Consider the following 24,117-nt stretch of genomic DNA (forward strand, 5'->3'; position numbering starts at 1 on the left):
GCACGCGCTCGTGTGTGGTGTGTGCGCGCGCGCGCGCACTCTACTATCTCCCTTGTTTTCAGAGTACGAATTGCGCCTCTCTCACGTCATTGCACACAAAGTGCACGTCGCGGTCGTCGCTGTCGCGGCCGTCGTCGTCGTCCTACTCCCTCAAAAATAACGATCCAATGGGAAGCGTGTAAACAATGGCTGCGAGCGCGCTGGTTGGCCGCGCTGTCGTCAAGTCGGCCGCTGCCGGCCAATCAACTGTACGGCCCGCGACAGCGCCGACGGAAAGCGGCGGCGCACCGTCCAGTGGCAGTACCCCTCCGTCCCTCTATCTGATTGCACGTCGAGCATTCAGTAGACTCGGCCATTTCTCTCGCGAAACGTAGCGACTCGCTCAACCGCGCGACGGTTTTTTTTTTCGCGACTGCACCGTGCGGGTATACTCCCGGAAGTTTTGCAAAATAACGCGACGCAAAAGGATGATACACTCCGGGCGCACCAGGCTCGAGGTAAGTCAACCGTACGGATGCTACATCGGCCCAACGCGGACCCTGTGAAACGCGATCGCGGAAACGCGCGTCGAAGTGCTGCCACACACAGTTCGGGGGGGTCGTGCGTGTTCAATGTTGTCATTGCCGAGGCGAACAGCTGATTCGCTCCCCTGGCCTCCGCGAAGCGCGGCGGCCACCACGGGCGTCCTCGTCGCCGCCGTTTCGCGTCCTCATCGTGACCAAGACGACGATTATGACCTACGACAAGGACGACGACAGTGTGAAGGCGTCATTGCGCCAGGGCATTCTCTCGTTATTGTGACTGGATAGCTGGATGATTGGCTGGCTGGCTGGCTGGCAACATGCTGTCATTCTGCGAGACCTTTTTCATATGTGTGACGTATATATTCTCATCGACCAACCAAGACAATCGTGCAATAAGCGAGCTTAGTTAGCTGGCCTAGCTGTAGTCAACCAATCAACCAGCCATCCAGAGCTCCGTTCTTTGTCCTGTCTTTCCTCTTTCCTTCCGTCCTTCCTTCCTTCCTTCCTTTCTTTCTTTCTTTCTTTCTTTCTTTCTTTCTTTCTTTCTTTCTTTCTTTCTTCGCTTCTCTCTTTCGTACTCCGCCTCTCGTTCTCTCTCTCTCTTTCTCCCCCCTCCCTCTCTCCCTCTTTCTCGCTCTCGCGGTCGCCAGCGGTGGCTACGTCGCCAGCGGTGCGTTCTCGTTGTTAAATGCACGCCTCCCCCTCCCCCGCGCCCTGGCTACTATCCTCTTTGTTCTTCGCTTCGGCGGCGTCCGAGCAGCGACGACGACGACAACGACGACACGACGACACGACGACGACGACGACGCGCAAAAATCTCTCCGCGCTCTCTGGCGCATAGAAACGAACCCTGACGATGAAGATGACGACAACGACGACGTTCGAGCGCGCCAGCGAAATGTCAATGAGCTCGTTGTTGCTCGACGACGCTGTGAATGCAACGTTCTCGTTGGATAGACGGTACTCCGCAACGTTACTCCGTTTTGCGCGCGCGTTTGCGTCTCTCTCTCTCTCTCTCTCTCTCTCTCTCTCTCTCTCAGCGTCGCGACGATGTCGACGTCGTCGTCATCGTCGTCGCCGATGGTATAGCCGTGGAGACGCGCGCGCGTATCGCGAACGCATAAACAAGCGGGCGAGCACGCGCGTGGCCGTGCTTTTGACGAGAACGTGTGTCTGCAAGCGTGATAAGTAAGAAGCTGTGAATGAACCATGTTTCCGTAGCATTTCACCTCGCTGTCTTCCAACAGATATCTGAGTAATTCATGGATGTATGCGCTTGCGTGTGTGTGTGTGTGTGTTTGTGGGAGGTATATATTTTTATATCTTATATTCAGTTTTTGCTTTAAGGATATATCAGGCGTTGTAGTCTCTCTACAGAAAGGGACTAGAATTGGAAATATTTTCCGTATAAAACAAATATATATATTTTTATATATATAAAATTTTTATATATACAAATATAAATATTAATATTTATAATATTATGCAATGTGTATATAATTTTTACTGTTGATTCTTAGTGTTAATATTAATATTATAACGTAGAGTAAATTTGTAATCCTTAATGTTTCTATTAACATCATTATCGTATGATAGATTTAAAACCCGCGGTGTTAAATTCACACCGATACTTTTTAGAGTGTACGAAACGATTCAATAAGAGGTTCAATATTTATTTTTAAAAATACAATTTTATAATTTAAATGAAAATTTTCTAATTTTATCTTTATTTTTAAAAATATATTTTCTTATTGAAATAGTTTTTTTATTCAGGCATTCTAAATTGCCGTTAAGCTCTTTGAATTGCTTTCAAACACATAAATAATTTTTAAATAATTTTTTTATATCTAGTTAAAAAATATGTGTAAATACATCCTTAACATTTTTTATATATCTGGAATTACGCTCTTACGATTGAATATTACGCTTGATGTGTTAATAACAAGAATAGTGTAATAAATCTTATGTTTTTTTTATTACTTTCCTATCTTATTGTTTGGATTAGATAATTTACTATGATACGTTGATAACGCGTTGTTGGGGTCTTTATTGGATATTCAAATAGTACGGATATTATACGCTTAATTTATCATTACTATCTTTCATAATTGTGAGACGCTCCGCCGGTTTGTCGGATTAATTTCTCAGTAATAAAAAGTACAATATCAATAATTTAGGAATAATTTACATCTTAAAAAAAGATTTATTAAATTGACGTCTGTGTGTGTGTGTGTGTGTGTGTGTGTGTGTGTGTGTATGTGTTGTGTGTATGTGTGTATGTGTGTATGATTAACACGTTCATCACTCTGTATCATAACTGTTATAAAAAAGAATCCGTGTCGTATATACGCGCTAATACACAATAGATGTATTTTTTGCCGAAGAACACTTTTGACAAATCCTCCTTTATTGTTTCGCCTCTATTTGCCAGCCTTCGACTAAAGACGCGCGTCGCGACGCTTCGACATCGCGCTGTGTTATTGCGGCAAATGTAATCCGTTTCTGCGACTCTGCTATTTTTATTACTTCATTCATGAGTTGTAAATTGCGGAGTTATTGGCATGCACACGGGTCTTGTCAGCAGCTACATGTCGAACCTTACGAACTCCAACGCGCATGTAAGAGCGTATAAATAATTAAAATATGAAAATGTTTGGCGTGGAGGATTTGCAATTCGGTCCATGGGATTGCGTATTCGCGTATATTCGTCAGACTGTGAGATTAGATTTTTTTTTATTAAATCCCCTTTAATCGATGGTAATCTGTAATGTTTTTTTTCACGAATTGATTTATCATACCTCTTTGTCTCCCGTTCTGTCTTCTTTTCTCTCACGCAGCACTGCTTTCTTCGTCAACATTGGTTCCCTTCACGCTTGATATGACTCTTTTTAACTTTACTCTGCCGTGCTTTTTGTACACAAAACAAAAACTTGTACGTGTTCAGACTTTGTGAGAGAAAAAGGAAAGGATCAAATTTGCAGGAAATTGTACAGAGCGCAGCTAAAAGGAACAGATCCATGCAGGGCGTCCTAGAATTGGCAGAAAGTAGACATATGTAACATTATTCCTTATAAATTTCAAAGAGTATTTTCTCCGAGCAAAAATATCGAGGAGAGATGATTATTTTTTGCGATTTGTTCACCTCTTACACACGCTATCTCGTCAATACTAAATCTTGTAACTAATCTCTTAACTTTCGAATTAAAATACCGTTAAATCAGAAAGTTCGCTTTTTAGATTTTATCTGGAAAGAAGAGTTTGCTAAAAATATCTAAAAATTTAGGTAGATATAGATCTGAAAATAATTTTGTTAAATCATCAAAATAATAATGTAAAAATTCAAATATATTATAATAAGCCAGTGTTGCCAAAAGTTTTGACATTCTTATTGAAAAACGTAGTGATGATACAGTTAAATATAGACTTGACAATAATTTTGTTGGACTATAGAAATAATTGTGTTAGTAATTGTGTTAAAATAATAAAATATTTTATGGACAAAATATTTTTCGGACGCTTAAATTGATTACTATTATATATACCAGGAAAAAGGACATACTTAGTGGTAGCAATTATATAAAGGTAACAACATACAAGTTTTATGAATGTTGAATAACCTATTGAATAAACTATTGAATAAACTATTTTGTAAGTGTAATAGCTACAAAATAATTTATTCAACAATATATGTACATTAATTCTACACATCATACTTGCATAATTATCATCTTTGTAACTTCCGCCACTGTCTTTTTCCCTAAGCGTGGCAACTAATTTGAATGTCCTACATATATAATTATTGTATTTTGATAGTCCAACAAAATTATATTTTCAGCTCTGTATTTAGATTTCTTCGGCAAAACCGTTATTCAATATTACGCAATAATTTTAATCTCGGTTTAACTTACTTTTTATCCTTTTCTAATTCTGACCATTAGGAAAAGAAAGAGTAAATTAAACTGAGATTAAATTTAATCTGCATATATCCGCAGAAATGGACATAGGTCGCTTCGGCATTGAATCACAAATCTCGAGGAATCGCGCTGCGTCCGTCTTTCGCTTTTTTTTTTTATTCCGCTGCTTTTTCTCATGCATATCCGGTGCTTAGACGCGCGGTTTATCGTTCGCTGATAATCGCTCGTGAGATATATCCAAACGCCAAAATGCAATCGTTCGCAATTCGCAATCTAATTTCCTAGCAACACGCGCTCGCGATTCCACGAAGAGGAGGAGGAGGATGCGGGCGCATCGACGCGTGTCGCCCGTCACGAACGATCCTCTCTCGGCCGTCGACACGTCGGCGACCTGAGATTTCGCGGTGTCGAGCAATCTCTTACTTCTTTTCAGAAAATTGAACAAATACAATATATCAGCGATACATTGTATTTCATTACGACCGTTCGTATTAGCGCGCCTCGACTGTCCCAGCTGTTCACATAAAAGTGACACATTTCTTACCATTTCTTGCTATCTCGCCTTACTATCTCACCCCCCTCCTCCCTTCCGCGCCGTATATCCGATTCTGATCGAAATATCTTGAGTACTGCTCCGTCGAGTGCTTCTAAAATGAAATAGTGCTTGAAAATTTCTCAATTTTCTCGCTTACAAATCACTGTTTACTATTGTAGACGAATCAGGACAGGTGCCAATTTTCTCAGAAATATCTCGAGAGATATTCGTTATTCCACAATGTTTTTATCGTGGTTTATTATTAACCAACGGATTCTATAGATATGTTGGAGTACTTTCTAAGATAAACCTGCCTAGGCACCTCGCCGGCGCGCTTCCTCGTGACGGGCGATGCGATTTTTCGCGAGAGCAAGAAGCCGTAACGGCATATCAACGATGTGCGATGCAACGCGAAGGAGATCGTACGAGTGAGCTGTACATACGTTTTGTTTCGAATCTGTATTTAAAAAAACAGTTTTGTAGATATCTAAAAATTTAGCTAGATATACTGTTAGATATTAAAGGAACAATGGTAACTGAAATTCTTGAGTTAAATACCATTATATTATTTTTAATTTCTACGTATGTCAAAATATAAATCAATCTATTTTAAAGTAAACAATCCGTATTAATGTTTGCACTTAATAATAAAATTAATTTAATTTAATTTAATACATTTTCTTGAGTTAAATTGTTTAACTTTACTGTTTTAGTTAAATTAATGATATATTGAGTAGAAGCAATGGAGCTATAGAAATGATTATATATTAATAAATTATAAATCACTCAAATTGGATATAATTTGACATGAATTTAACAGTGTACAGATCTGAAAATAATTTCGTTGGATCATTAAAATAATTATGAAGCACTCAAACTGATTGCTAAAATTTCGAAACTCTTTAAACATTGTTTATCATGCTCGAATTGCCTATGTAATTATAATATTTTAATGATCCAACAAAATTATTGTTAGCATACGTGATACTTCAACAAAATCCTGTTTTCTATCTATTATCTCATGAACTGTAAATATTCGTTTAAGGTTTCTTTTTTCCCTTTATTGTCGATTTTAATTAATTTGGTAGGTAGAATCGATTTGCAGAATTTTTATTTAATCTTCTTGTTTAGTATTTTGCAAAAAGGATGCGTGAGTATGTATGCGTATATGTGCTTTGTAAATGTGTAAATTAGAAATGATATAATGTTATTTTTATGATTGTGATTTTTTTGTATAATTTATTTTTATGTTATTGATAATTTGTTTGCAATTTTTGGTGTGATTCGTTTTATATAACTGATATCATACAAATAAGTTGCGAGAGATACCTAAAATATCAACACTTATATGATATCACAATGAGTTATATCGCTTATTTGTTATAACAAGGATTTGTTACACAATTTGTTACACAACTTAGAAAACAAAATTTTCTAGAAAATATATTTGAATATTTTGAATGCAATTTCTTCTAAATGCAATTTTGATGTAATATTTAATTGTAGATAAATTAAAATATATTCTTTTTTTAAATGTTTTTATTATTCTTTCGCAATTAACTAAAAAGTAACAATTCTTGAATTATGTCATTATTATAGCAAATAAGCGATATGTAAGAAATAGAAACCTAAATAATATATGTATTTAAAGGGAATCGAAAGTTTTAACATAATAACAGTGATCCGTGAATTAATTTCTATTTAAAAATATTACACAATAGTGAAATTTTAAATTTGTCCGAGGCATTTCCACTCAAAGACGACTGTTTCACTCGTGCACTGTTTCTAACTTTTCACGCCGGATAGTCTGCATAGTTTCATTGCATCTAAAATTCCGCAACGAAATCCTGTAACAAGAAACGGAGCTGCTCGAATATCTGAAAGGGGGCGATGCATTTTCTGATCGATGCAGATAAATATCGGTGCATTTTTTTCCCCGAAACCGTGTCAGATTCCCGATTTCGATCAAGTAATCCACGGACAGGATTGGGTAGCGTGGCGTATTACGGAGGTATCGCTCGAACGGGATTTTGTGAAGATCGTATGGCGAGGATGGTCGCAGATGGACCCGTAAACAGAAGTTGCAGGACGCGCGCGACGTGTTGCATCGTGCTCTGGATGCATACAATGGAGTTTGTCGAAAACTCGGCAACGAACTCGGGCAATAAAAAAAAGAAAAAGAAAAAGGGTCGTTCTATAATTATTGAACTTATACAGTGAATACAAAAAGTATCCGTATATGGGAGGTTTTTATTTAAAAAAAGTTTTATTTATACTCTCTAAATCTCGCGGAGTGAAATCTCACTCAAAGAAATTGAAAATTTAGTCTGTCTTGAAAAAAAAGAATGAAAACGCATGGCCATCTACTCTGCTACTATTACACTCCAAAAAAGGGATTGAGATTTCACTCCTTTGGACTGAATCTCATTTCAAAAGAGTAAATCTCACTCTAAAAAGAATGAAAATCTACCACTCTTGAACAAGAATGGCCGTATTTTCACTCTTTTCAAGACAGACTAAATTTTCAGTCTCTTCGAGTGAAATTTCACTGCACGAGATTTAGAGAGTAGAATATGTAAACATTAATTGGAAATTTATTAACAATGACAATCTGTCCTAATATAACCTTCACAAAAGAACAGTTGTGTCTAGAAACTATAATGGCGTTTTTCATTGGCAGAACTAATGCGCACTCAGGGCACTTTAAAACCGTTGTACACAAATCGACATAAAGATGTACGTTTAATAAAAATTAATAGAAACGAATTAAATTGCGAAATATTCAATACATTTTATTGGGATATCTCACTTTTACATTTAAATTAGAATAGTGTATTACAGTTTTAATGTGCACTAAATGCGCGCTAATTCTGCCAATGAAAAACGCTATAAATTTCTCGACTGTACGAATACTTTTTGTGCGTCCAATAATATCATTTTTTATTTTTGCTTATTAATAATATTTAATTATATAAAAGAGGTGTAATAACATAATATATTTTAATTATTACACCTTTTTTTAGGTGAAATAATTTTGAGAAATATATAATATTTATTTTATTTTTTGTTAGTAATGCTATATTTGCTTTTCTAAAAATAAGAATTACTTAAGAGATATTTCTCCTGTCCGAATACTTTTTGCACTCACTGTAATAACGCAATAAGAAAAATAATATCGCACTTCCACAAGAAATGTGACACAAGTCGAAATTTTTCGGATTTTGTATTATGTGCGGATTGTATTCTAAGTACATCGACTTTCAATTAGGAAAATTGATGCAAGTTGAATTCAAATTGAAAGTAAAAAAAAATTAAAAGCAAACAAAATGACAATCAAAATGGAAATAGTTTTTAGAGAAATTAATTCTAACATAACACCACAACAAAATTAATATCTACATTACTTCTAAAGTTGAAATAAAATTAATATTTACATTACGTCTAAACTTGAAACAAACAATTGCTCTAGTTCTAGATTAGCTTTAGTTAACTTATGTTTAAATGCTGTTAAATTCATATGTCAAATTACATCCAATTTGAGTTACTTTTAATCATGTTTATAAGTCGCCACTGCTTTTATATATAATCGTTAATTTAATTAAATGGAATTTGCAAACAATTTAATTCAAGAATATGTTAAATTAGACTGAAATTTTCGTTATTTACTAACTATATACGTTAATATGGATGTTGTTTACTTTGAAATCATAAATTACAGAAATTAATTGATTTAGATTTGACATACATGGAAGTTAAAAATAACAAAATGTTATTTAACTCAAGGGATTGAATTATACTCCTTTGATATCTAATAACACAGCTATAAAATATATAATTAATTTAAAAATACGCAATTCTTTCCTCTCTGCTGAACACATATATTTTTAATTCGTGTCACTTTTCTTGCAAAGATGCCACGTAATACGAATATAAACAAAAGAATGTTTAAAAAGTATGAAATGAATATTAAAATAAAATTAATCGAAATTCAATAATATCTAGCTTCAATTTTTTTTTTTTTTTAGAGGAACGTATTTATAGGGATCTATTTTCTAATTTAAATCGAAATTCTCAATTCGAATAATGTCGTTAAATGAAATCAAATGGAATCCTAAAGATGAGAATTATTTTTTTATCTCTTTTTATTATTATTGAGTTGCCAGCGACTCTTTTATTGCCTGTCCTTGTTTCTTTTTTTTTTCTCCCGATCGTGAAGCGGAGATTCTTGACGGCCACATTGATCTCTCGCGTTCGCGGTCGTGATATCGTCCGTTCACGAGTCTCCCTGATAGAGATAAGGAATATAATAGAAGGCAATCGTATCGGAACCGGCGACGTCGCGCTGGGGTCCTCGCTCTCCCTCCGACGTCGCCATCACGTCGCGTCGCGTCGCGTCGCGTCGCGTCGCAATTTGCGCACTTTGTTTATGGGTGTACGATCCCCCGCGCGCCGCTATTTGTCTTCCGCGTTTTAGCACACGTCGCGGCGCATATGTTACGTTGCACAGTGGCGGCTGTGTGTATTTAAGGCGAATGCCGAATCGATGACCGCTTATTTTGCCGCTTTTGAGCCCGCCCTGGCGGATCCGCGCCATCGCGCACGTACCGAATGAAATTCGGAGAAATAGTAAGACGGGCCAAAAGGAGAACGGGCTGTTGAATCTTGTAGTTAAAAACGATCTTTGAGCCTTTGGTAGAACGAATACGTAAAGGCGTAATGAAACGCGAAATATTTATTAGTAATGATATCTCAAGTTGAGGAATAATAAAGTTGGATATTAATTTGCGCGCACATAGGAATTTGCAAATACGCTTTAATCTTCAGCAGGAAATTTCGCGGTTAACGATAACGCATTTGAAGTCGACGTGCGCATGTATTGTCTTGTTGACACTGCATATCGCAGTCACAAAGGCTGTCTAATCTTGAGTATGGCCGATCAGCAATAAGTATATCGTTGTCTCTACGTTACCTTTCTCGATACATTACGTATCGTTATTTTTAGATCTGACACCAATCGTTGTGTGATCATTAAACCTGTCGCGATAGACCATTTAGATACTTTCTATCAATATATATATATATGTGTGTGTGTAACAAAATAATTTATTTAAAATAAAATTAGCTCCGTCTGAGAATGAGGCATTTTGATTTCTGAGACTTCTTCCGATCACTTTTGGTCTTTGAAGAAATAAAATTCGTTTGGAGGAAAACGGAGAGAAAATATATAGTGCTTAAATTACAAAATATATATATATTTAGAATATAAAATAGAAACTAGATCTTTTTGTGCCTGGCTATTTTGGTTATTTCGTTCGCCGCGCACGATTCCAGATTACACGAGTCATAATTATTCACGAGGCTACGCTTATATTTTACGGTAAGGCCGAAACGCAATAGCGTATCTTCGTCGCATCGATGGCCAAACCGCCTTCGTTATCCTGTACAATTTTATGCAGCGCTTGCATACTTCATGCGATAAGACATGGAAGTTTGAAGAGTTCGCCCTCGCGATCTATGCATACGGCCATTATTGATAAAAGCGCTTCCAGCCTTTATTTCAAGGACGGCATACAATGAAGAAATGGACGTATCCCAATTTCGCGGCCGAAGTAAAATAAACCCCTCGTTACCTCGCACGCGAGCACCAAGCGCGAAATCCGCAGGCAAGTTCATCATTTCTAATCTCAACGATGGACGCATAAACTCTGCAAGATTTGTCTATTTAACGCCGTCTGCAGATGCCTTTTGCATGCGTAGATTGTTGGCTTATTGATTAGGAATCGCTAAATGTGCAGGCTCATTGGAAAATTTAACGATTTAAAATTGCATGAAAATAGAGGATTTTTATTAACATTGAGAGAGGCTTAGAGACAAGAATCTGCAATTGCTAAAATTATTCGATAAATTTTCTAATGTTTTACATAAGCCATGATTACTCGCATGAGATAATCTTTTGCTTGAGGAGTGTCATATTGTGAAATTACATATAACTCAAACAACTTTTTGTTTAATTTTTTTTTGTATGTTATAGGTATCGTCATGGCGTAATAATTTTGTTATAAAGTTTACAAGAACGTGTTGTCAAAGTATCCTTATCCAGACGGCAGGAATCTCGCTGTATTGAAAAAGAAAAAAAGATTTATTATTCGTAATTTATTCGAGTCACTAAATTTTTAGAAAACAACACAAATTGTAAATATATATTGTAAATAAATAATACATTATTTATTAATATTTAATATGAACAAATAAATTTACAATTTATTTATTAATATTTAATACGAACAAATAAATTTATTCATTAATATATTTATAATAATTAATGTATTCCAAATTTATACTATTCCAAATTCTTTGTAGACATATTTATGTATCTCATCTTTAGTTTCTATTTGCGAAGGAAACTGAAGGTGCAAATTTTTATTTCATCCAATTGGCACAAATAAACGTTTACAAAAATAATAATTGGTAATTATAATTTTATGACCTGCGTTACAATCTGTAACAATTACTTATCCTTATGACTATATAGAGACTATATAAGATGAGACGCTTTCTCGTTATGTATAGAGCGCTTTCGTGTATGTGTATCTCACAAATGTAAGCGAATTCATTGATTTATTATACATCGACATGATACGACTGACGTTAAAAAGATATGCAAAAAAGCCATCTTTTTGCAGCTATCGGAAGTGAAGAGACAGTTTCTCTGTTTCTATCTCACGTAAAGTCGTAAAAAATTGTCTTACGTGAGATGAATGTTATGTGTATTCTAACAATATTTTCAGCCGAATAGTTGCCATGAAATATAATTGTACTATTTAAATTATCAGTTTTATCGTTAATATTATGATTTGAATATGAATTTCTTTTCTTCTTTCGATTTATTTACAGGAGCATCAAGTCTTATTTAGTTCTTACAGTTGAAATCACTCTGTCACCAATTAATCCCCTATATTATATATATATATATATATATATATATATATATATATATATATATATATATATATAGTGTCCTAAAATTGATGACTCAAAATAATATAGCGAAAACGTTCTCGAAAAAGTATAATAAGTAATAAAGTAGTTTGTAAATGTTTATTTTAAGCAAAAATTTCTCAAAGAAGTAGAAGTTTAAGTATAACTAATTACAGTTCATGCTTAAAACACATATGAGTACTAGTAATTGTGCTAAAGTATGCTCATCAATATTATCACATGCATGATTGATGGGCAGGTAGCTATCTAAATGTAGTCCATAATTGGCTATATTTAAACTTTTATTATCTCAAAAATTACTACTTGAAATAACAAATTTATAAATAAATTTTTATTTCATTTTCGAGAATCTTCTGGTTATATTTTGAGTCATGAATTTTGGGACACCTTGTATATGACATGTATACGTACATGGTAGAGATGAGAAAAACGTACAAGCAACTCATTAATTTTTATTTGTCCTTACAATGTATTCGTTATGTGGGGAGATACATATACGCATGCATACACGGACACACGCATACAAACACAGTTGTTTCATTTTACGCGAGATGAAACAACTTTAAGTCGTAAAAAGGAAAGAAAACATTCGAGATTTACTTGGGAGCAACTTGCGCTTGAAAATGTTTTGTGGATCCGCGCACTGTACTATTCTGCATGCGCCATCATTCTTCGCCGCTTGTTTCCACTTCTATTAACTCCCTGATAATCAAGCATTTCGCGAGCGAGCGCTTTCCTCGTTGAAAATGCAGTGAGACACGGAGTCGAGTGAAGAAGCCGCAGAAAAAAGAATTACTTGTCATAACATCAATGAAACACCCTCATCTCTCCCCTCCTCCCCTCCCCCCTTTCAGTCATATGATAACTTTTCGATGAGAATTAAACGAGGATAGCCGGACAAAAAGCATTCCACATTAATTAAATAAAGGATGATATCGCGATTCAGTGGCGTAGAGTATCGTTTGTCTGAAAAAGAAAATTATTTGGCAGAAATCCATCGATTATTGAGATTGCACGAATGAATATATAACAATATTTAGAGTACATTTTAAGTCCCTTTTACGTGTAGTAATATAATAATAATTTTTGCACAATACAGACTGCACTAGTGATGTGTGTATGAATGTATGTGTGTATGACTACGATTGGAAATCGCTCGCTTTTGCTCGAACACAACAGCGTTTACTTGCGAATTAACAGTAGTATCACTTTCCAGTCAGAACAACATCAGAATAACGCAATCATTTGAATTCCGACTTTGCATACGCTATTGTTCACATCGAGATCGACGATGAATCATTAATTGGTGATTAGTACGTGCGAAAGGAAGTCGACGTATATATATCTGGAACACGGCGAGGTCGTAGGTGTCTCTACGATTTAGCAAATGTAAGAATTACTTGAGACCGTAATATAACTGTTGTAATTAATATAAAATTACGTTATTGTCAGTGTAAAATTAAGCGAATAAGAAAATTGGGACGATCGGCATTATTAAAGAGAAGTTGTAATAATAGTATGATAAGCAAATTGAAAATCGAGAATCTAAAAGCAACGAATTCATTATTGACGAGGTCCAGGTAGGATCTCGCGAATAAATCGTGGACCGGAGCTGCGGAGCTCATTCTTGTGTGTGAAATCTTCCGATTTCGAAATGTATAGAACGGAAAGGGGGGAGGGGGAGGGGGGAGGGGGGACGCTACTCTGAAGGCCGCGATTCCGTTTGTCGCGTGTACACGAAGCATTTACGCGGCGTGACGGTGTCAACGCGACGGAGATGACACGTATTGGGATGTTTTTTTAGAAAAAAGTAAGTCTCCAACAGTTAGGAGTGGGAGGAGGGGGCCAAGGGGTCGGAGCAATACAAGCGGTATTGGTCGAGGAGACGGAAAAAGGAAGCGGCGGTACCGGTGGACAATGGTGGAAGCAGCAGCATCCATCCTATCATCACCATTATCACCAACATCATCATCATCAACAACATTATCATCATCAGGGCGGTTATTACACGCAATCGCATACTCACAACCCTGTCACTACCATGAAGCAATCCTACATGCAGGTTAGTTAATCTAGAGATCTCTGTCCATCTCTGTCCGAGCATGTCAATGCTAGAGCTTTACCATACGCCGCCTCTCTCCCGCTATAAAAAACGTATGTCTAACGTTGCGTCCCATCTCTCTGTATCTCTTCCTAATCCCTTTTTCCTTCTTCCTCCGTACTTTCATTCATCCCCGCCAATGTATGCGTACAACAGAGACGGATTGTTCGACTCCTCTCCGTTGTCCATTTCTATCCAATGCAGATTAACTTTAATCTCGGTTTAACTTACTTTTTATCATTCTTTCTAAGTTCTAAGTATTAGAAAAAAGTATAGAGTAAATTAAATCGAGATTAAAGTTAATTTATTTTTTTTATCTTTTTCTAGTTCTAAGCACTAGTAAAAGGTAAACAGTTGATTAACCCGAGATTAATCTACATTGGTAGAAATGGACATGTGAACGGTCGTCGGACATGCGAACGATAATGCGAGCGCGGCCCGGTTCACGTCGTGCTCAGATCATATTTAATCACCTGTCTTTCGTTGCAGCTAACATGGGTGTTTCACGATGACGAGGCGCAGATTAACAAGAAACTGCCAAAAGAATTACTACTCAGGTATGGCGTACGTTTGATTGCAACGTATACGCTCTGCATTTGCTGGCATTCCCGTCGCGATAAGAGACGGTGAAATTTATCGGTTTTGACAATTGAGCGAGATATGGGAATTTGGGACACTCTCTTGTACTCTGCAATAGTTTAGAATAGATTTTAATCTCTAAACGTTTTATCTTAACGCATTAGATTTGCCGTATTTGTATTTGAAATAGACACACGTCTATTTTTCTACCAATGTAAATTAACTTTAACTTATTCTTAAAACTAGAAAAAGATGAAAAGTAAATTGAAGCGAGATTAAAGTTAATCTACATTGGAAATGGGTATTGGAACTCGAAAAAATAAAGCAAATCAAGATTAAAGTCAGTCTACATGAGTGGAAATGGGTATTAGAACTAAAAAAAGATAAGTAAGTTAAACCAAGATTAAAGTTAATCTTATACATTCATAGAAATGGGCAACAGCCCTTTAAAATCTTTTCGTATGCGAGACAGACATCTTATATGCTAAGATTTGTAACGTAAAATTTGTACACAAAACGTAAACGTTATGTTTTATCACGCCTCGCGAAAAACTTAAGTCCATATTGTCCTCCTTGCGTTTGCAAAGTGTTAGGCAATCGCGAGATGCGATAACATGCGAGTCGTTTTAACAAATCTCTGTAATTGACAGAATTTTTTCGTACCTCGATGTCGTATCGTTATGCCGTTGTGCCCAAGTAAGCAAAGCCTGGAACGTATTGGCGCTCGATGGGTCCAATTGGCAGAGGATCGATCTCTTCGATTTTCAACGAGACGTGGAGGTAAATAAAAAAAAAAAAAAAAAGAAATTGTCCCTCACGAATCTAAAAGATGGACTCGCAATTAATCGGACTGGGGGGGACTTTGTTGCTTAGGGACCAGTAATAGAAAATATCTCGAGGCGTTGTGGCGGATTCCTCAGGCAGCTCTCGCTCAAGGGATGCCAAAGCATCGGCAACAACTCAATGCGTACCCTAGCCCAGTCATGTCCTAATATCGAGGAGCTTAATTTGAGTCAGTGCAAGAGGATCTCGGACGCGACATGCGCGGCCCTCAGCAGTCATTGCCCCAAGCTGCAGCGGCTGAATCTGGACTCCTGCCCCGAGATAACGGACATGTCCCTGAAGGATCTCGCGGCTGGTTGCCCGCTGCTCACTCACATAAATCTCTCGTGGTGTGAGCTACTCACCGACAACGGGGTCGATGCGCTCGCAAAGGGCTGCCCGGAGCTCCGCAGCTTCCTAAGCAAGGGATGCCGCCAGCTAACGGATAAGGCCGTGATGTGCTTAGCGCGCTACTGTCCTAATCTCGAAGCGATCAATCTACATGAATGCAGGGTACTTATCTCATTGACTCCGTAAATCCGCGTGTTACGAACAATTGCGTCTCGCGCCTTAGACAGTCGTCGCGCGACGGATTTGTCGTTAATGAGATATCGTTGTATTCCTTCGTAAAGATAAGACTGGCTCGTATCGCTGAAATAAAAGTTTGTCTTTTTTCATACTGAGAAAATTGAGAAAGAAATTGCGCACAATATAATATTTACAATTTGATTCAATAACGCACATTCGCGTAGAGACGTTGACGATTTTCATTTCTCGATAAAAAGCGAGATAAAGGAAGAAAAAGAAAATATTAAATATTAATAAAAATTAAAATATTAAAAAAATTGTCTATATATATTTCGTTAGCAAATAGATCTCATCGATATAGATCGATAGAAAAAAAAGAAATTATTTATCCAAAATATATTTAGTTTGATTCATAAATATATATCTCGGATAAGCTATTTTTGTGACTTAAAATTAGAAATACCAACGTTTCTTTATTCCCTAAAAAGATCAAGCGAATAAATTAGTATGAAAATAAAGAAAGAGTGATGGAAAAAAGTATTTAGTATTAAGTATTTCAATCAATACGAAGGCTATTATTAAATAAAAAATCAAAAAGAATCTTATCTCACAAAAAAATATATTTAATATTAATCTAAAGAGTAAAAATAATCAATAATGACCGTTCGGTATTTTTAGTATTAAAAATTTTCTAGGCATTGCGTTAGTAAGTAAAAATCACTTTGGAATTCTTATTACAGAATATAACGGACGATGGAGTCAGAGAACTTAGCGAACGGTGTCCACGGCTGCATTACGTTTGCCTGTCGAATTGCCCCAATTTAACGGACGCGACGTTGATTAGCCTGGCACAACACTGTCCACTTCTCAATGTACTCGAGTGCGTCGCGTGCACCCATTTCACGGATACGGGTTTTCAGGCCCTCGCGAGAGTGAGTTAATCGGCGAACCGTTTGAATCTGTAAACAACCGAGCCGCGTAATTCTATTCGACTTTCGACTTTCAGAACTGCAAACTGCTCGAGAAGATGGATCTGGAAGAGTGCCTTTTAATCACTGACGCCACCCTCACTCATCTGGCGATGGGTTGTCCGAGATTGGAGAAACTAGTGAGTAGCGATTTAATGTGAAACATTCGCGTTAGGCGATGCTTATGACGTTCAGTGTCGGCGCATTTTCTCGATTCGCAAAAACGCTCGCCTTTATCGAGAGTTTTGCCATTTCCGAATGCAGAGCCTGTCGCATTGTGAGTTGATCACCGACGAAGGCCTCAGACAAATCGCGCTGTCGCCATGTGCGGCGGAACACCTAGCCGTCTTAGAGCTGGACAACTGCCCGAACATCTCGGACAACGGTCTGAACCATCTGATGCAGGCCTGTCACAATCTCGAGCGTATCGAACTTTACGACTGCCTACACATTACCAGAGAGGGCATACGTAAACTCAGAGTATTGTCCTGTTTTACTCTATTCTTCGACATTCATGCGTTATGCGGAAAAAGGAATCCGGTTGTATTTCCCACGGAGCGTTATATTTAGCGCACAGCCAAGCGCGTATCACGCAATCATATTACAAGTCGCGCATTCCGCAAAAACTAACGATCCCGCGTAATTACGATATCCCGTCCGACGGGAACTATAATTAATACTGCTTTTTCCGCTTAACAATGAATCGCATATGTAAAGAACTACTGCGGTTTACGGTACATTATCATAGATCACTGTAACATACTTTTAAGAGACTTGCTTTTTTTCCCGTTTGTTTCAACGAACGAAATAAAGTTAGTAATCGTATACGATTAGAGGTAGAATTTGTCATTATCTGTCGCTCTTAATTTACAATTATTGAATATTAAATTTGTTATTTGTGCTATTTTAGGCCCATCTACCGAACTTAAAAGTGCACGCGTATTTTGCACCGCCGACTCCGCCACCCAGCGCAGGAGCCTCGCGACAACGATACTGTCGGTGCTGCGTCATTCTGTGATTTTGCCTTCAACTCCTAACTTCGAAGTAAAAAATCGTCCGATATATATACCCACGGGATTAGTGGACCTTTATCGGTGGTCGCTGCTTGCGGCGATTATGGGACCTCTCTCTTTCTCTCTCTCTCGTGATTATCGGAGGAAGCGCTCCGGTTACCCATCACACATTGATAAGTGAGAACGGGACTCGTTGTCAATTGCAAATCGTTAAATCGATTCAAGCTCCACATGCAACGAGTGAAGTACGTCACCATCATCAACACAGATGCTACTACTGCAATTACCACTATGACCGCTGCTGCTGCTCTGCTGCTGCTATTACTATTACTACTATTACTACTACTACTACCGCTGTTACTACTACACTTATTATTATTATTATTATTATTATTTCTATTTGTACTCCGTTATCTCGATAGTAAGTGCATCGCCACTATCTCAGTTTATATTGCGTGCGGAAAGTTAGTCTGTAAAGGAAAGAAATTCTCAGGTTTCCTTTAGCGATATTATCGTTTTCTATGATCTTCATTTAGCGTTCGTCCACAGAGAGAAATGAACGTGCCCGAGCGTTTCTGAGCCACTCGCGATATATACGGAACGACGTATTCGAGAGCGAGCGAGCTTATTTTGATTAGCATTCGGACGCGTATTTTCCTAGCGCTACGCGAGCAAGTTTATCGATTTACGTTGCTCGATAAACACGAGATACTTATTTTAAGATACGCGTAAATGTCTTATAAATATCTTAATGAGCACCCGCGCGCACTACCGATGAAACGTGGAAGAGAACGGTAGTTTTAGGGGCAACGGAGTCAAGCGTGCAATTGTATCCAGAAGTCGAATTTCACACACAATCTCGACGTGTAATCGTAGCAGTTTCTCAACGAACACTGCCTATAATGCTATTGATAAACGAGAAAAAAAAAGATGCAAAAAAAAAGAAAAAAACAAAACACGGTATAGCGACCGCGAATCGAATCTCGTCGTAATATTTAGGATATTAATTATTGTTTATCGTATAACGTAGACGTATATGCACCGACAAAATACGGTGAAAGTGTTTCTTCTCGGTGTCTGTTTAAAAAGTATTAACGAATCGCGCGTATCGTGATTACCGAGCGACACCTACGAATTTCTTTCCTTTCGTTAAAACAAGAAAACGAAAAAAAAGGAAGAAAAAATAGGAAGAGAGAGAGAAAAATGAAGACGAACGCGTGTCGCGGAATTTGTCGCATCAAAGGCGCACAACTTTCAACTTTCAACGACGAAAATTTCGACGTATATTTGTGATCGTGGACACTCGAGACAGAGTGAGAATGGGAGGAGGACGCTCGAATATCGTCTTTGAAGACTCCACCGCCGCTAGCGCGGCCTATAGCGGTGGCGCGTGAGAGATGCATTTTACATCGATTCGCGGGCAGACGGTATTTATGCCCGTGTATCGTATCCTCGAGTACCCGTGTAAAACGTAAACACCACTTCTCCTCGACAGCCCGGACATCTATTCTATTATTTCTATTCTCCGTTTTATTATCTTGTTTTTCTTTTTGTTTTTTTTTTCTTTTTGTAACTTGTCATGGACTAGGAGAGCACAGACTGAAAAACGAATCAAAGCGTTAATGTGTTAAACCGATTAACTTCGAGCCGGCGGCGAACGGCGCTGGCATTTTTACTTTTTAAGCCTAGGTTTAAAAAAAAAAAATAACGGAATAGCGGCAGTATCATGAAGCCACGGACGTATCGCGAAGAGCGGTGGATCTTCGCGCAATCTTGGTCATCGCCAATTGATCCTGGATACGCCGTGACTACAGTGACGATGTGTCCGATGGTGAGGAACAAACAAAACAAACAGAAAAGACATTTAATCTCCGACCGAGTGCTTGTAAAGGCCCCGATTGTAACATCGGTGTCGTCACATCTCGGATCATGATGGTATTGTTCGATGAAGCAGCCGATTTGTCGTCGAACTTTCGCGGTCGCGTTGAGCGCCGGCGAAAGAGAGAACGAGCAATTTCATAAGAAGACGTGAAATGTCGAACGTGACTTTCCCCGAGGCCGGGAAATGGACCACGGGAAGACGGAGCAACCCCTATACACGTGGATTACGATTTTCCAATTTGATTGTACACGAAGAAATTCCACAGCGTAGTATCTCCGAGAGTTCTCGCGATGGAACTTGACGGCGGATTTGGGTTTCGAATCGACATAATTTATTTTGAATATAAAAGACACTACACATACATATGCGCGCGTGCGAGCGCGCGCGCGCGCGCACACACGTACATTGGCTATATTTTTAGAAGCGTACCCTTGCCAGATTTTTACTAAAGAAGCCGTGGACGCATTTTGAACGCGTTAATGGCTGGTCGAAGACCAACGCGCGAAATTTTTAAAAGCGGTCCAGTTTCGAAGTGCAATATCCGTCAGACGCGAAACGCGCCTCGTTTTTTTTCCTTCCTCTGTCTTTGATTCGTGAATCGTAAACCCGGTTAATATCGCGATACACGGCAAGTCGTCGCGTTAAGCAAAAGGGGTGGAGGGGGGAAGAAAGAAATACGAAGTATCGATTGTTAATCTTTTGGTAGCGTGTAAGAGACGTACCGCGTATATATGAAGTATATAGCGTGTAACAGAAATAACGGATGCGGCAACCTAGTATATAATACAACAGTAAATAAATATATAGATAAGATATGTTTTATACGCTGCATGTCATCCCTAGTGGAATAACGTGATCATTGTAAACGTGTCGTTCGAAGTCAGGTTAATAATTATAAGCGATGTACGATTATACGCGCGCATGACGTAACCGCCGATGATGCAGGACACATACACACGTACACATATAACACGCGCGCTATCCGCAAGGCTTTTCGATCTCTCGCGAATCTCGGTATATGAGCGTTTGCACTTTCCTTCCGACCTCTCCGAACGGAACCCAGGTAGCAAGCTATGTCATTTTGACGTCAAAATGATGCCTTTAATGTCGCTTTGACGTCAAAATGATGACAAATAATGCCAGCCCAGGTAGAACACAATCATAACAGATGTCATAAAGGATGTCATGGCTTTATTTCCTATACAGCACAGATTATTCTAGTAACATTGCACCGTTTCAGCAATATTGCACGCGTTGCGGCAATGTTGTTGCAAACTTCTGTGCTGCATGGATTGTGAAAGCAGAACAAATTATGATACATCAAAATAAAGTTGAAATGTATTGTTGTAATGGAAAAGTAACTCTTAACAATCATTTTGATTTGTGTTTTGCTTGAATAAATCTAAGCACAGCAACAAGTCACGATTAACTAATGTTAAAATGATGTTAAGATTAATTGTGACTGATCGAGAAATAACTTTTAATAATCTTTTAATAATTTTGGAGCCACTTTGATGTCATAATGACTTTTTATTCTGCTTGAGTTATAAGTCGGTGATGAGACAAATAAAGATGATAATGATGTCCTTATAATTTTTGTATTCTACTTCGGAGCTTGCTATTTAGGAATTGTTCCTTATGATCACTCGAGGGATTCAACCGCGTGAATTGAATCTGAAAAGAGAAGACAAAACTCTTTCGCATCAGATGAATCAAGTAGACCCGTTTTTTTTAGCTGAACTATTCGCACCTTCTTTTTTTCCAATGTGGAAAGAAAAAGAAGAAAGATGAACTATATAAGAAAAGCATAGTTTAGTTGAAAAGGACATATCTTTTATGCTCATTTCCACCAATATAGATTAACTTAAATCTTGGTTCAACTTCTTGATTTTTTTCTAGTTCTTAGAATTAGAAAAAGATGAAGAGTAAGTTGAAGTAATTTTAAAATTAATCTTCATTAGTAGAAATGCATTAGTAGCGTCTAGGAATGAGATTTATGTTCCCTAGGTAGCAAGGTGACATTATTTGACATCAAAATGACGACAAATTAATGGATTTTCAACAAGAGACACAGGGTGCGTTCTACTTAACATCCGCAACGCTCGCGAGCATCATTCTCATTGTAATCGAATGTCAAACAAGGATGAAATGACGCGAGCGTTGCGGACGTTAAGTGCGGAACGCACTCACAGTATACAGTACTACACAGTAATTATTTCATCTTTGTTTAACATCGGCAGACAATTCAGATGTAATGATTCACTATGTGTCATCTATGTCTCTTGCTGGAAAGCATTCAACTTCAGCTTCACTACCTCGAAACGAGTGAGAAGTGAGAGAGTTTTGCCAATGATTCCCACGGTTGATCATCGTCCGATGCACGAGCTAAACTCAAAATACAAAGTCAATCGCAGTGCCTGAAATGTTACGAAGCTAATCCATGTAGTCGTGTCGAACGCGAGCTTTCCCGCGCGCGACAGATTGTAACGCTAACGTAGAACGATATGTTTGGCTGAACCAAAATGCAGCGCGGCATCCGGGCGAATCGGCAGATCGTAATGTGTGTCAACGACAATCGGCCGGAGGAGATTCGCGGAGACGTTACATTAGCCGCTATAAACCGTCGTCAATCGGGATGTCCGTTGGTTAATTGCGTTGCGTCAGCCTGCGACTTCGACCAGCCCGCGAGAGACGGAAGAGCCTTGTCGGGAATCCCTTTGACTTGGATGTGCGGGATTCGCTCGGACGATCTTCAGACTTGCGATAATCTGTCTGAATTTTCGCGAACGAGGGAACGAAGTACCGTCACACTTTCGATGATCGCCACTTACAGTTTAATCAATTGTAATAATCCGCAGTTGTCACCGTTGAATCGTGTTGTAACGGTTAATTAAGAAGATAAGAGATCGAAGCGTTGATGCCGCTGAGTGATCGTGCAAGTGTTTGGCTGTGCAAGAGAGAAAGCTGACTAGGGTCTGAGTAGGAAGGCTGTGAATAGGATGAGAAGAAAGAAGGAAGAAAGAAAGGAGCGAGCGAGAGTAAAGAATGAAAGGGCGAGAGGGTGCATGTGTGAGAAAGGAAAAAAGAGCATGAAAGAGATAAAGATATTAATCGAAGTCAGCGAAAGTATCTCGGTATCCGCTGCGTGTATCGACGGATTGACGCGATCAGTCTCGTAATAATCGCGACATACTGAGAACGATTCGGAACGGATCGGGTCGGCCCGTTATTAGCTATTTATTCCCGCCTAGCAAACAAACTGATGTTATTTGTCGTCATATCAAAATGATGACAAATAATGTCAGTTTACTTGCTGGGCACACAGCATACTTTATCTGAGGGATGTTCTGGGAACGTCCTCAGCATATTCTAAGAATATCCTTAAGACGTTCCGAGAATATCTTTAGGACCGCCTTCTGGACGTCTTTAGGACATTCACTGGAGGTCTATGCTGTATGAATTTTAAGAAATAAACGAAAACTCCAAAAAATATTTCTCGCGTACAACACAACAGCATCCATGGTCTACACGTGTCGGCCTACACGTGCCTCCCGACAATCTCGATGGCTATCGAGAGGATGTCGTCGAGAAAGAAGAAAAAGAAAAGAAAAATGAAAAAAAAAAAGAAATCAGGTGAAACAGAATCGCGAATACTGTAGCTAATTATATTGACACTTCGCTGCTTCGAGAAGCTGCAGTCTACCATGTATATATTTTCATTAATGTATGTATAATAAAAATATATTCGAGACAAAATATCTCTGCGACTGTTATTCCACGCGCGTTCCGCATTCCTGTTGCGAACGACGAAGAGAATTTATTCATAAGAATCACCTAAGAGGACAGCTCGCGAAATCTCTGAGAAACAACGGCGTTTACCATTGTCCTCGGCCAAGGTCGAAGACACATAACGAGCTATGACGTCATCGAGGAACTGTTTACTTCAGCCTTGAATGGAGAACGGAGACTACACTTCTTCGAAAATTACGAGGAAACAACGGAAATGAATTTCACTCTGAATTCAACAGCTAGAGTTATACTTTATTGACAATGGATTCAACAAGAATGAGGATTACGCCATTCGACATGAATTTCATTACCTTGAAATCTTGTTCTCGATGCGAAAGAACTTAAGAAATATAATGTATAACGTAAAATCTGTTTCACAATCAATTTTTTCTTATTACAAACGGAAAAATACGTAAGCAAATCGTAATGAAGAATAACAAAACGCTTGTCTTACGACCGAAAT

At 38.2% G+C, this 24,117-nt stretch overlaps 1 protein-coding gene across 3 annotated transcripts; it reads left to right on the plus strand.

Annotated features, from left to right (window-relative positions):
* The first annotated feature begins 285 nt into the window (after window positions 1-285).
* On the plus strand, window positions 286-23,621 carry LOC105145655 (uncharacterized). 3 transcript variants are annotated; one of them, XM_011055371.2, is made up of 9 exons: window positions 287-497; window positions 13,777-14,034; window positions 14,563-14,630; window positions 15,303-15,432; window positions 15,526-15,987; window positions 16,743-16,934; window positions 17,009-17,110; window positions 17,235-17,450; window positions 17,881-23,621. In XM_011055371.2, the coding sequence occupies exons 1-9, from the start codon at window positions 468-470 to the stop codon at window positions 17,986-17,988; spliced, it is 1,566 nt and encodes a 521-aa protein (XP_011053673.1). In that variant the 5' UTR covers window positions 287-467; the 3' UTR covers window positions 17,989-23,621. The 3 variants fall into 3 exon arrangements, with proteins under 3 accessions (XP_011053674.1, XP_011053673.1, XP_011053675.1); XM_011055372.2 differs by lacking the exon at window positions 17,235-17,450 and having other exon boundaries at window positions 286-497; XM_011055373.2 differs by lacking the exon at window positions 13,777-14,034 and having other exon boundaries at window positions 288-497.
* The last annotated feature ends 496 nt before the right edge of the window (window positions 23,622-24,117 follow it).

The sequence above is a fragment of the Acromyrmex echinatior genome, chromosome 15 (assembly GCF_024713525.1).
Source record: "Acromyrmex echinatior isolate Ae372 chromosome 15, ASM2471352v2, whole genome shotgun sequence".
NCBI classification, from domain to species: domain Eukaryota; kingdom Metazoa; phylum Arthropoda; class Insecta; order Hymenoptera; family Formicidae; genus Acromyrmex; species Acromyrmex echinatior.